Consider the following 15090-nt stretch of genomic DNA (forward strand, 5'->3'; position numbering starts at 1 on the left):
CACTTAAATATTGAATATGCTTATGTTTATTAATATATAAAATATATATATTTTTAAATTTTATTGGTTGTACCCGAAAATATTATTAAAATAAGTCAATATAATAATAATGAAAGGCCAAAAACTGTTTTATATAAATTTAAGTATAAAAAAAAAAATATGGAAAAAAAAAATATTTGAAATCGTTCTAGGAAGTCGTATAGTAAGAAATGTTATATGTAATATCAAATCTGAAGATACTGGAAATTTAAGGTTTTTGAGGCAATCAATAAAATATTTGGATATATAATTTAATATGAAATCAACATAAATTTAAGTAGTATTTGATGATGTTATTTGTTATTTTCGAATTATATTTTTGTGTGTAAAAAATAGGAAACTACTACTAATCAAGAATAATAATTATTATTACAATTTATGAAAAAGATAAAATTAAATAAATAAACAAATTGCAAATTATTACACAAAATAGATAAAAACAAATAAAATAACATTGCAATATAATTTACAATAAGAGATACAACTGGCCAAAAGGTAAATATTATTTTTAAATATGAATTGATCATATGTGAAGAAAGATTCTTAGTAGTGCTTTTCATAATAAAAAAAATCTAATAGTTAAAGAAAACAAATTTTTAATCACTCGTAAAGCTTTCATCCTTGAACTAGAATTTCTTAATGTATATATTAACATGCATATGGAACTGATGATGGTTTATGTTGGTGTTGGGCCAGTTTAAAAATGAAACACGATATTATGTTGTACCATTTGGCGTTATAATTTGAAATTAATGAACTAGAAATAAAGAAAGTTGATATATAGGATTTCCTTTTCTTGTATTCTTACTTTATAAATTATGTTGACTTTGTTTTATTTGTGCTTAACTTAAAATCTAAATCTATATTATAGATTTGTTTCATGTACTGTACAGCAAATTTTTCCGAATTTATGGAGTACTTTAAAATGCATAAAATATAATGCACAAAGAAAGATTTGATTATATAAATGAAAAAAAAGAACATTTATATATCAAAAATACTTTGTATATTAGTTTTTTAGAATTTGTTTTAATTTTGTTCAATAAAAATTTTCTTTTGATATTTTAAAAACGGATTGTAGTGAATCCGGACTATGCGAGGTATTGCTGTATTTCTGTTCTTATGGTTCATACAGAATGAAAGATAAGAGACATAAATACATTTTGCAATTGATAATTAAAATCAACTAGAAAGAAAGTTGAGGAATATCTACTGTATACTAAGAAAATATTTCTTAGTTAGATATTCTTCAACTTTCTTAAGTTTATTTTGAAGATGCCGTAAATTTTGAAGACAGTAACAAAACTTTTTGTAAAAGTATTATAAAAATATAGAAAGAAATGATATATATTATGAGAATTAGTATTTATATTAGTATTTATAAAAAAGTACAAAATAATATTAATTTTATAATGACAGAATAATGATAAAAAAAAGTATAATAAACTTATAGAAATATATATGTAAAGAAATATATGAAAGAAACAGACATAACATTTTATATTACAAAAATTTTAGAACCTTATATTTAATATTGTTTGAGTAAAGAATGAAGCATACATTTGTTACATATGGAATAATATAATTATTATTGCAAAAATGTTTATGTTTCAGAATTACATATATAATATTTGTCTATATTTTATAACTTATTCCTTAGATTGAAAAAGAAATGGAATAATTTGAAAAACATGAAATAATCGGTTTATACATAGTTTGTGTTATTTGTTTTATTTCAAGCAAATAAAATAAGTTTTGTGATTAAAAAAATTTCAAGAACATAAATTAATATATCTTAAATACATTTTATATGTAAACCTAAAAAAAAATACATACTGTTCCATATTTTTTCCTACATCGTAAGTCTGGAAATTAGCAATAGATGAAAATAGACATATTTAATATAATAATTAAGTTATCTTGAGTATCTGAAATAATAAATATTAATAAGAAATATGTAAAAATATGTTCACTAACCTACATCGTCCAAGGGAAAAGATTTCTTCCCTTTAAGGGAATCCAGGAATAGCGATGTGTATCCTTCCCATACGAAAAATGGGAATGCATTTTATTAGCTATAACAAACAACAATAAATTAAATGATTATAAACTATAATTACAGAAATTACTTACCAATAAAACGAAGATATACCAAATAAATAGCATATAACATAAGACAACTGACTCCAACAAATTGTAGGATGTGAACAGATTCATCGTTGCATATGTATTGGGTCAGCAATTAACCTTGAACTTATTCCGACAGGAATCAATAATTCATCATAGAACCGGCGTCAGGTAACTGTCATGTACAAAAATAAAGTATCCTTGTATATCCTTGTGATATAATTTTAAAAAATGAAATTGATCCTTTCAATATGCAAACTTAAAATAATATCAAGTTTTAGAGATATAATTTGACTGTAGTAAAATAAAATATAATTTATTAATATGAATCATGACTATAATTGAAATTGAAATATTTAGTTGTATCGATGTTAAACTTCAATTGGAAGGTATTAATTATAACTGTAAATAAAAAACATATATTTAAAATATTTTAAAATGTAAAGATATATGAAATATATTGCAATAATATCTAATTAAATACTGCAAATTTAATAAGCCTAAATAAGTTAAAGACAAGTTTTAATATTTAAAATATATAGAAGGCTACCAAAAGATTTGCATCTGTTCAATTCTGAAAGAAAACGATATAATAACTTATTTTTGAAAAAAATAAATCTGTTTTCAAATATCAGTATTCTATATAGAAACCAATTGGAAAATGTATCATTCCTATTAATAAAAATATTAAAAATGGAATTATTTCAAGACTAAATTTTGTTTATGATTACTTGTGTAATTAATCCAAATATATGAGTGACATTTTTTTATAATTAGCATCTCAATATTATACTTATTAATGAAATGATACATTTAATGTTTATAATTATAGTACAGCAATATCTCGCATAGTCCGTCTTCGATCAATCCTGATTAACTATAGTGCAGTTTGAAAATATCGAAATAAATTAAATATTAAATGAGAGAAAAATAAATTTAAAAATATTACTGTTCAAAATATTTTTTTTTATATTTATGTATAAAAAAAACGTGTCTGTTAGTATTTTCTAGATATGTCTGGTTTCAAACAGTCTAGATTACTCGGACTATGTGAGGTATTGCTGCATAACCTTTTATACGTTTTTAGAAAAAATAAAATATGTGGGGGGTATAAGTGATTAATTTTTTTTATTACAACCGAATATTTCCAAAAAAAATTTGAACAGGTATTAGAATTTTCACAAAACATATATTAATATAATAAAATAGGGCAAAACGACTGCGGCCAATAGCCCTCATATATGCTTTTGTTTGCATGTGTACAATGAAGTATGTTTAATGATTTAAAAAAAAAATTACACTTATTTTTTTTTATATTTTGTAACTATAAAAATATGACGAAGTAAACAAAAGTATACAAAAAATGTAAATGAAAAAAAAATCCGCACAATTTTTCAGTTGCTTTTATACTTAGATAACTACAAATACAGTCGATTCTGCTTAATCGGGACACCAAGTTTAAGCGGCTGGCCCAATTATCCGAAGTTCCAAATGCTTGGTTTTGTTTCCCTCATAAGCGGCTGTCCCGATTAACCGGGATTACAATTAATTGGGACAATTAAGCGGAATCGACGATATATATATCAAAAATAAAAATTATATACTCAATGCAAAAACTAAAATCTGTTAAATTACAAATTTATCAAAAAAAAAACTGATATTTAAAAATTTATAGTAACAAATTGTGTATGTGTTTCATTGTTTGAAATAAGTTATTGTTATTGTATAATTATTTTATATGCGGCCAATAGCCATTTGTATACATTAAATTTTATTTATTATTTCATTTTTTTGAAAATTATTATCAGAACACTTATATAAATATTCGGCGATTCGTCAAACCTCTGTCTATGAATGTAAATGAAGATTTCTACAAAAACTAAAAAAAACACAATCTATATGAACCCTTAAATACTATCCAATTATAATGCTATTTTACATAATTTAGGATCATATATTCTTAATATGATCATATAAATCTGTTTTAATTTTCTTATTTGTTTATATGTGACTCTCAGTAGTCCTTTGCAACGTTTTTTTATCATATTATTATTTATTATCAATTATTTTTTTTACTTATTTTTGGTAGAACAGTTAAATATTATTATTAATAACTATTCGACAATAAAATGTTTGTAGATTTTTCTATTCAATTAAAATGTTTCCATTAAGAAACTATACATTAAATATTCTTAGATAATGCATATTTAATTTTAATTCACCAATTTTTTTTATGTTAATATTAGTTTGTCAAAAGCGCATAGTAAATATTTACTAAACTTTATACTTTTCAATTAAAAAAGTGATCTTCAAAAGCCTTTCAGAATATTCCACATTATTGTTATATACCTGCAAAAATGCTTTAATATTGTATAATACTATGAAGACTGTATAATTATGTGAAAATATAATAATACATATCGAGAAAAAAAAGTTGTATGGCCAAAGTAGTATAATAAGAATACAATCAATATCTCACTCTATTCCAATTCATGTTCTCCCGGTACACAAGCTTACACGACTTACGTTAAAAGCTTACTTTTTCGGGTTCAAAAAGAAAATAAAAATGATAAATTTAGTTGATTTTGATATTAGACTGCTGTCAATATGTATTTATAGAATAAATATTGTTAGAATATCTCTAAACATTTAATTAAAGGTAGCTATTTTTTAATCCAAAATATGAATAATATAAGAATATACAGCAAAAATAATTTGGAACCTATAATTTATAGATAGATTATATTATATTTCTTTCTTAAATGTTAATTTATTAAAATTTAATCATTTAATACTAATTATAATTTAGTTATATTAATTTAAAACTTAGATATTATTTTTTGTATACTTGTCAATTACACTTTAAGACAGACAATTGCTAAAAGATTGGACATCAATAATGAATATTTTATTTTATCATTTTTAAAATGATCATCTATTTTATGTATTTTCCTACTGACTTTGTTTTATTCTCAAAAGATTATTGACTGGAAAGTTTTGTTTTAGTTATTGGTTCAATATTGATTTCATATTTGTATTTTCTGATATGCCTTTTATAGTTGGTGAGTAAGAAGTGTAGCAAAATTGAACATCATACACAATTCAGCATTTAGTAGAAGAATATTTGTTTTGCAAAATACAGATCATGTTGATAAAATTTAGAATTAATTCAAGTTACTAAGCACTCGATTGCTTACTTATTACTAATAAAGATTTGAACATGCATTGCACTACATCGAATTTCTACATGCAAATGATTTTATATAAAAGCAAATTGATAAAATAAAATTTAGAATATTAAATCTAGTTATGTCCTACTAAAAGTTTTATTCACTAAACCACCTGTGTTGGTGAATGTCCCCGATCTGGTTCGTCTTACCGTTGAATGATGGTTCGCGTCTTTCCTGGAATATCCTTACTTTGTAAAAGTTTTTCGAAGGCGTATAGCCTTGCGGCCAAATGTTCTCCATATACACGTATGGTTGACCTGGGTATACTGGAGGTTCTGGATGTCGTCCTCGTGGAGGAGCTATCACTGTAATGAAATGGTTCTGCGTGTCTTGGTAACGTGACGCCATGCCAAGTGGACTGTACACAGTGGAACCAGCAGCGCACCACGGACCATATCCTTGCTGCCGTAGCTGCAGAGGAAAAAATCTATCTGTCGGATATGTCTAAGATATTCTCCAGACGTCTCGTGGTCGTGTACTTGTTGATCCTTCTCGCGGAGCAGTTTGACCCCAGTCATCCGCCATCTGGAGATCTACGAAATGAGATTTTTCATCCATGACTGATGATTCCACCTGGCTCGGATAGTCTAAAACAAAACCCCAGAGATTATTCTTTTATTCGTACTTCAATAATACTTACCATATACTGGGGCGAAGTGAATTATTCCGTGGTTATGACGGTTCGCTCCTGAAGCCTGCCTGGCTAACTCATCGGCCCTCTCATTACCAACGGTCCCAACATGAGCTTTTGTCCAATGCAAAGAAAGCTTAACTCTCCTCATCACCGACTGGGCAAGTTCCCAGGTTTGAACCTGGAGAGAAGACCGTGCCTCAAGATAGCTGAGAGCCTCCAAGGCAGACTTGCTGTCGGAAACCACGGAGCACTCCACGAAGAACTCGGAGTTCTCCCAAAGATGTTTCAGAGCTTTGTTGATGGCGAGAAGCTCAGCCTGAAAGACGGTGCAGTAGTTTGCTAACCTCATTTTACGGTGATGGACCTCCTTCCCGCCAATATAAAGCACGTATGCCGCTCCAACACCATTCTCGCATTTTGATCCGTCAGTATACACCTTTGTATCGAATGCGTGTTCCTCTCCATCTTGGTATTCCAATGAGTATATTTCCACTGGATTCTCTCTGTCCTGAGTAGACATGGTTCCTTCAATCTGCTGACTTTGCATCCTGGACTCGAGGAACTTCAAATAATCGTTCACGCTTAATTTTCGACCTCTGAACCGCTGCGCCATTTCTTTTATTCGAAGGTCAACAGGCAGAACTCCAGCGATCACCAATGCTGCCTCTGTACGTGTTGCTCTGAGTCCTTTTGCAGCTAGCATAGCGCATACCCTTCGAAAGCTCAAGAACTTATATTCATTGACTCTATATGACTCCATATTCAACCGTATAACTAAGCAATAAAATCACATAAACACATTAGCAATATTGCGCAGAATAAAAAAATTGTACTGACATTCAATTAAAACTATTTTTTTTTCATTTCTTTTTTTATTTGCTTCGAAATATGACGGTATATTAAAATATATATAAAAGTCCCAAAATTAAATTTATATTTAGGACAAATTTAAACCAGTATACAGAAACTAATGATATGTTGTAATAAACTATTAAATTATTTATACGCTCTGATCCTACACCAATATATTTATTGCAAAATGCAGTACGTATAAATACTAATATATACAATGTAAATAATATTTGTTTCATATTATGTTTAAAACATAATAAATAATAAATAAAAGTTATACTATAGCAATGTATAATATTTATAGTAGTATAATAAAAAATAATTCTTAGAATAAATATATAAATAAGTTTATAAAATACATTTCTAGAAATATACCATATCCTATTCATATATACGCATATGAATAGGATAATGTATTTTATATTAATTATTGTTTCTATACCACAGTGTAAATTAAAGTATTACAATAGTTGATAAAAAAATAAAAAACAAACCTTGTTTTTTAATCCTGCAGTTAGATGAATTCTGATGTAATGAGAACATCAATAGATGATAAAGAGTACGAGAACAATGACAGACCACTACATAAAATGACTATAAACAAGAGCTATAGTTACTAATTACTGATGACAGTATAATTAAAGATTACAAGAAGATGCATATGAAAATGATATATCATAGGCAACTGAACGCACTTCGACAAAAATCAATAATAATATTCAGGACCGTCACGAGATTTATTGCAATTTATTGAAGCATGTGAGAATATTTTTATATATAAATATAAATTAAACGAATTATCTCTTATTTGAACCATTATGAGCTTATTTCATTTTTTTACAATATTAATTATATATGCTTACAGTAATTGAATTTGAGTTGAATTTCCAAATTATTTCTAAAAAGTTATATAATATAAAGATTGTAATAATTTAAATTATTATACACCTCGAAGTGTATGGGATATAATCAATATTGTTTTTTTTTGCACTAATCATTAAATTACTAAGAGTAGAATACGTTGTGTTAACTTCTAAATAACTAAATATATTTTAACTATGAAACAGTATAACTACACTTGCATTCGACAAAAGTGTGTATATTAAAAATATAGCATGAGGCAAGTGGAGAAAACTCAATATCATTTCCTTCTTTAATTAATGTTCTCCTGGTATATAAATATACCAGACACATTCGAAGTTGTTCGGGTCTTAAGCACGAAAACAACCGAAAAATATGATTATGAATATGGTGAATTTTTATATTTTTTTAAGAACATATAAAGTATTCATTTTGTTACTGTTTACTTTAGATTGAAACTATAAATATTAATTTTGACATTGAACAAAGTTAATTTATACAGCAATACATAAAGTAATATACAAAATACACACACATATATAAACTATTTGTGTAATAATTTTACAGAATTTATTTTTCTGCATTAGTTCAATAGTGAATACGGACTGATGGTAAAAATACTATGGAGGTAATGCTATACTTCAATTAATTTTCCAATAGCCGATACCGCTTAATAGGGAAACATCGGGACATCTCGATTAAGCGGCTGTCCCAATTATCCGAAGTTCCATTTCCATTTGTTATTTGCTCGGTTTTGTTTCCGTTCTTTAGTATTTGTCCCTAATAAGCGGCTGTCCCGATTAACAGCTGTCCGAATTAAGCGAAATCGATTGTATTTCATTAATTGTAATGATGTTGAAAACAAAAAATGTACTTATATTCCATTTAGTATACATTGCTATTTTAGTTGCAAAACTTTATTATTAATAAATTTATCATTGGAGTTAACTATATTTAAATTTTGTTTATTTTTCTGTTTTATATATTACTAAGTTTTTGGAAAACAATTTAGAAAAACCTGAATATTAATAATTTTATGCTGTATATTATTTTATTATAAGATATCAATTTCAATATTTTCTATTCGGGCATAAATTCTATAGTTTAATCCATATGAATTAATAAAGAATTTTTAAATATTACATAAATAATTATAAAAGATAAAAAATACTATAAAACATGACTCGATAAAACGAATTAAAAAAATATCTGACTAATTAAAAGCGGGAAATTTAAGTTTATATTTAGATTTTATATAACAATTGTATATCATATGCAACTGCACATACATGTATATAAATCAATAATTCTCTTCACGGTATAATATCATATATATCATTATAATGCACGGGACAAATTCATTACAATTTAAAACTAAGAATTTTATTGTAAAACTTTGTGATTTTGATAATCAAACCCAAATCTCCAAAGCATTTTTTTTGTCAAAAACAAATTTTCTTTCTAAATATCTATGGTCACAATTTTACTTAGACGTGCATATGTGATTATTTGTATGATGTTAACTCTCTATTGCATGATTTATGTCGGTGGCAATCGCAAGACCGACAACCGAAATCCCGATGTTCGAAATCCCGTCTATCGAAATCTCGATGTTCGAAATCCCGACTACCATAATACTGACAATCAAAATCCCGACTTTATCTATTTCGATATAGTCTGGATTTTGACATAGTCGGGATTATAATACAGCCGGGATTTCGAACGTCGGGATTTCAATAGACGGTCTTTCGGTTGTCGGGCTTGCGTTATAGACCCGATTTATGTATATGTAAATAGAAACGTTAATTTGACCTAATACCTAATTTCAGAAAACATGTGTAAATAAATGTAAATTCAGTAGGGACATCGATTTTTACTAATACAAAAACACATTGACAACACTATGCTAGACCTTGGTCTTACTGCCCTAGTCACTTAAATTCTAGTAATTGCCCGGATGTGGATGGTATCTCGGCCAATATAGCACAGCCATGTGTTGATTATGTAATGGAGCTTGTAAAATATTTGTGTAAAGTTTACATTGTAAACTGTGGTATTAATTTTTGTTTGTTCGTACCAATTAAAACTGTGAAGAACAAGTGAATAATATTATTGCTACAAAGCTGTCATCTGTGGACTATTAACGAAACAGGCTATACCTAGGTTTCCTTATATTATTTAAAATGGAGCATCCTTAAAACAGGGTCATATTTTATAAATGACTTTAGGTTCTATTGACAAATCAAGATGTTTCTCTCCATAAAACCAATAAGTAGAAAGAGTGTTTTGATTCACTTCTAATAGATAAAACCATATACTATTAGCTAATTAATCAATATGGGTAAAAAGTCCGCATTAAAAAATTAAAGATGTTTTCATAATCCAGAAAGTAAATACATATAAAAAATAAATCGAACAAAATGAGATTTTTTTTAAAAACCGATCATGTATAAAAAATAATAAAATTTAGTATATAGTGAATGCTCACTGATCTAATCAAAGTATTGCAGTATAAAGTGAAAATACTCAATGACTAATTAATCGTAATCATAATCATATGTTGTAGATTGTTATTTGTATATGTTTACATATATTAAAATAATAATATTTATTATAATAGCCAGAAAAACACATACGAAATAATACATATTTATATAATCACAATAATAAAATAAAAAATAACAATTGTAAGAAAACTTTATGGTCTTTCTGCTCTGTATTAAAATAATATATATAAACAATAAAATCAAATATAACGGATGAATTCAATTTTATGATTGTATAGTTCGGATTTTTACTAATTGCATTTCAAAATAATCTTTAAACTGTAATAATTTATTTTTTTTATATCATATTTTTCTGTTGATGCTCCTCTGTTGCAGTCATTTCAGCTTTATTTTGCTAAGTTAGTTGTGTTTGTCTATTGATAGTTGTTCTTCCAAGTGTTTATTTATGTTTGTTTTAATCAGGAAACCAGTCTTCATTTTTATTATTTGCTCTTTATTTCCATCACCATTCAGATTTTCCTAATAATCTACCATAGGTTGTTTTAAAATAGTTTATATTATTTTTTAAATAGTAATGGTATAGGTAGGAATGTTTTTTTTAATTTTCATATGGTTGATGTCTGTTGGGTTTTTGTATTTTTCTGTTTTTATTAGTATTATTTGTTATATTTTGGTGTTGTAGTTAAACCTCTCTTAGTTCTTGATCTAGTTCATGTACGATTTATCATTTCTTGTGTAGTTCTTTTATTATTTAAAAAGTATCACCAATGATATTTCCTGAATCGGCTCTCTTTGCATTCTGGCTTTCATGTGTCGGATTTTTCTTTTTGACTTTCTTCTTATTCTCTGGAATTGTAAATTGTATCTCACCCATAGACAAGAATGAATCGTTTTCTTACATTTTCTTCTTGTCCTTATGGTTGATCAGTGTTTTTTCTTACTAATTTATTCGCTATGTTTTGCTGATTATATTTATGTATGGTTAAACTTTTTTAATTGACTATTGTCACTTATGTTTAGTTTGAAGGCAAGAGCTCAAGTCAATAAACTTTTATGTATTATTTATCACCAATCTAATTCGTGTGCTTTTGAATTATATATAATTTAATTTTTAATCTAGATTTTGAAATAAATGAAATTGTACCAAATCATTCTTTCAACTTATTGATGTCTTTGTCACAGATAATATTTAAAGCTGCTTTTGTTCTTCTCGACTGTAGTAAAATCTTCATTCAACCATGAAATTATTATAGCTGTTGGTCGTCTAGGTGAGTCAGCTAGTTCACAAAGCTAATGAAGAGAGTATACTTTATGGATACAAAAACGTGTGAAATTTTATTTATATTGATAGTAATTGTATAACATAATAATGTTTCTTCCAACAATTATTTAGTCATATCTTGATATATAATAACTTCTTTTAATTATTTATAAATACGTATTCATTTTTATGTATTTATATAATTATAATTTATTTTGTGGCCAATACAGAAAAATAAGTAAAAAATTATAAACTTCAAATTATAAACTTTATGAAAAAAAAAAATAATTTTACATGCGTAGTTTAATTATTTATTTTGTTTGGGTGAACTTTATCATGTATTTCGTAAATGTTTGACGTATTTTCTCAGTGCAATTTTTTTTGTATGCGTTCATTACATGGAAAAAAATATATCCCACCTCCCGAGTTGTTGCATAATTGCGCTCGTTTTACGGCATTTTCAATTGTTACTCTCAAAACATCTGGCTCAAAATTGGCGATTTCTTCTTCAAAGTCAGCTTTCAAGACTTGCAAGGTTCGTGGTTTGTTGTGGTAAACGCGAGATTTTAAAAAGCCCCAAAGGAAGAAGTCATGGATGGCCAGTTCAAATCTCCAAAACGGGAGATCACTTTACCTGGAAATTGGTGTCAAATCTCCATAGTTTCCCCAGCTGTGTGAGCGGTTGCTCCTTCCTGTTGAAACCAACAATGATCCAGAACCAATGCAGAAACTTGCGGAAAATGCATATGCCTGTAACGCTCGCCATTTAGGGTTACGGTGGCGCCATCGGCGTCTTCAAAAATATATTATGTATTAAGAAGTTTTCTTTTAAGCGATTTTATAACACATTTTAATGTTTTCACTGTGTATGTTATGAAAGTTGTCGTTAATTTAATAAAACTTTTCTGAGTAAAGTTTTCCATTTCCTTTTCGAAGAAACGTATACCCATTCTTGACGTAATATTTATACTTCTGTAAATAAACTAATTTCGTGATACACATCCTATCCGTTAATCGAAGTATGACTGTGCTTATTATGAGCATTCATTACTAATCAATGCGTTATTTGGACTAAGATCATACATGTATACTTTTCACCTACATATAAGTATAGACAGACTAACTAGACATGTCTAGAACTGAATAAGAGGTCACTCACACTTTCTACCCATACTCAAACCGCCTACTAGTAAACTAACAAAGCATAGATACTTACATATTCTGCAATCTAAATGTCGTTACAGCTAAGCACGCTTATTATTATGTTATTGGAAGTTAATACATGATGATGTATGCACCCCGTCTCATCGAGTAAGTAAGGAAACGATGAGAGTAGAAATATTTCACTTTCGGCCCGTGAGGACCTCCCAGTTATTCTACACCTCTCATGTCTCCTTACAGTGTCAGACTAGAGTCAAGCTCAACAGGGTCTTCTTTCCCCGCTGATTCTTTCAAGCCCGTTCCCTTGGCAGTGGTTTTGTTAGATAGTAGATAGGGACAGAGGGAATCTCGTTAATCCATTCATGCGCGTCATCCACAATTGGAAGACGAGGCATTTGGCTAGTTTAATACATTTATTTTCATTAAACTATGTACATTTCAGCTAACGGCGGCAGTCCGCTGTGGACTTGTGCACTTATTTAAATGGGCAGTACAGGGCGCCCATGTGCGACATTACAGACATATATAACAAATATATAATTATCCGCAATCGTCCGACATAACCTGTTATAAAAGAGAAGACACATATATACAATATATAGTTCGTGAATTATAATAAAATAATAAAAATTCAAAGTAAAAAATTGAACAAATTAAAATTAATGTAAATATAAAATGTGGACAAATAACTCATAAAATCATATTAGCAATAAATAAATTAATAGAAATTAAAATATAAATAACTAAAGAAAAAAATAAAATCGGGTCTATAACAAAAATGACTAGAAATTAATAAAATAGATGAACAAACATGTGGATGAGGATTGTTCGGTTCTGCAAAAATCTTGACGGCGCGATGCAACTCCCCAAAGGCCGAAAAGTTTTGTGGCGCGACAAAATTATAAAAATTCAAAGTAACAAAATGGACAAATTAAAATTAATGTAAATATAAAATGTGGACAAATAACTCATAAAATTATATTAGCAATAAATTAATAGAAATTAAAATGTAAATAACTAAACAACAAATTAAAATCGGATGTATAAGAAAAATGACTAGAAATTAATAAAATAGATGGACAAACATATTAAAATGAGTTGTGCCTTCACCACAGAGAGGCTTTGCCCCGTCGGTAACCGGCCGACGCAAACGGCACATACACGCACTTCACCGATCACTGTGGCACCTAGTCAACACCTTGATGTCTTGGTGGTTGTCCTCGTCTTCCTCGGTGTCGTCTGTGGACGACCGAGTCTGCGGTTCCCCCACCGGTGCTGGTTGCAGTCTGCCCCTGGATACTGACTGGTGCTGTTATAGACCAGGACGCTGCGCCCAGGCAGTTCTCATAAATGTGGCGTGGATCGAGCTGCCCCATTTTAGGCAAGAATACACACACCTCCTCTTGAGGGTGGATGTGACTCCTAGAACAATTGATGTTATTGAGTTCTTTTTAGCACTAGTGCCCTGAGCGCTCAACACCAGGGGCAAGATAGTAAATATGGTGTTGGGCCATTTCCTGGTTGCTGCCAAAGACACCACGTTATAGCCTTTTCATTGGGTCTTACGAGATCTCAAATAGTGGTTGGCGGCACGAAAGGCGAAGGTTGAAAATTTTTGTTGCACTTCTCTTAACCTATGTTCTTGTCTCAACCAAGTAGCGCTGGTAAATTTTCTGTTCGCGTCGATGCCTGACCTGGAGTTCGGTCAGACCGGTAGCCCTCGCCATTTCTGAATAGAATTTGCCTCCCCTCGTGCTTCCGGCCTCGATCTTGGCCAACAGCTCGGATTCGGGGAGTGGCAATTTCGCCTTCAAGTCCTTTCGGTATTCCATGGGACCGGGACTCATGCTGACGCATGAGCTCATAAGAGGCGAACCGTTGACAGCAATATGAGCACTCAGTCCTCTTTTCTTCGGAAATCTTCTCACTCGGAGGGGCGCTTGGGTGCTCTAACTGACTGTACACTTGTTGGTTGCTGAATAGTTTGTGGGCTCGGTCTGGATCCAGAAGATTCTTGGCTTCATATGAAAAAGTATATTAGTTTCGTAAACGAGCCCGCGTTGGCTTCCGGTGGTGACCCGGTTTTAGGCTTTGTGACTGCCTTGACCTCTGGAGTATTGTGTGAGGAGGTCCACTTATTGCGTATATTTATACTGTCGTCACCAATGGGTTCCTAGTCCGAGTTATGAACTCTAATCACACCCCAACCCGTAAGTGAGGCTTCCGATGCTTTTTCCTTATTGTCAGGACCAACGCATTTCTAGACGCGGGGCTCTCAACCCTTACGACAGACAGGGATGAGGGGGATGTTTCGATCCGTCACGACTTTGTTGTTACGCGGCGCCACCTCGTGGAGGTGTCGTGTACGGTCTTGACACGGGTTATGCTCTGTAATCGCCTTCCCGTGCCCTGTCAAAG

General features: G+C 29.6%; 1 protein-coding gene across 3 annotated transcripts; it reads right to left on the reverse strand.

The window, feature by feature from the left end:
- Positions 1-1880: 1880 nt before the first annotated feature.
- Positions 1881-13070, reverse strand: LOC108560704. 3 transcript variants are annotated; one of them, XR_001890993.1, is made up of 4 exons: positions 12728-13068; positions 2173-2341; positions 2021-2114; positions 1881-1967 (listed from the first exon to the last, which is right to left on the reverse strand). XR_001890993.1 is itself a non-coding variant. In XM_017918369.1 (3 exons), exons 2-3 carry the CDS (start codon positions 6788-6790, stop codon positions 5841-5843), a joined length of 897 nt encoding a protein of 298 aa, XP_017773858.1. In that variant the 5' UTR covers positions 6791-6804; positions 12728-13070; the 3' UTR covers positions 5823-5840. The 3 variants fall into 3 exon arrangements, 2 of the variants coding, with proteins under 2 accessions (XP_017773858.1, XP_017773857.1); XM_017918369.1 differs by lacking the exons at positions 1881-1967; positions 2021-2114; positions 2173-2341 and adding exons at positions 5823-5983; positions 6037-6804 and having other exon boundaries at positions 12728-13070; XM_017918368.1 differs by lacking the exons at positions 1881-1967; positions 2021-2114; positions 2173-2341; positions 12728-13068 and adding exons at positions 5823-5983; positions 6037-6804; positions 7377-7544.
- Positions 13071-15090: the final 2020 nt, after the last annotated feature.

The sequence above is a fragment of the Nicrophorus vespilloides genome, unplaced genomic scaffold, assembly GCF_001412225.1.
Source record: "Nicrophorus vespilloides isolate i.1.1-1 unplaced genomic scaffold, Nicve_v1.0, whole genome shotgun sequence".
NCBI classification, from domain to species: Eukaryota; Metazoa; Arthropoda; class Insecta; order Coleoptera; family Silphidae; genus Nicrophorus; species Nicrophorus vespilloides.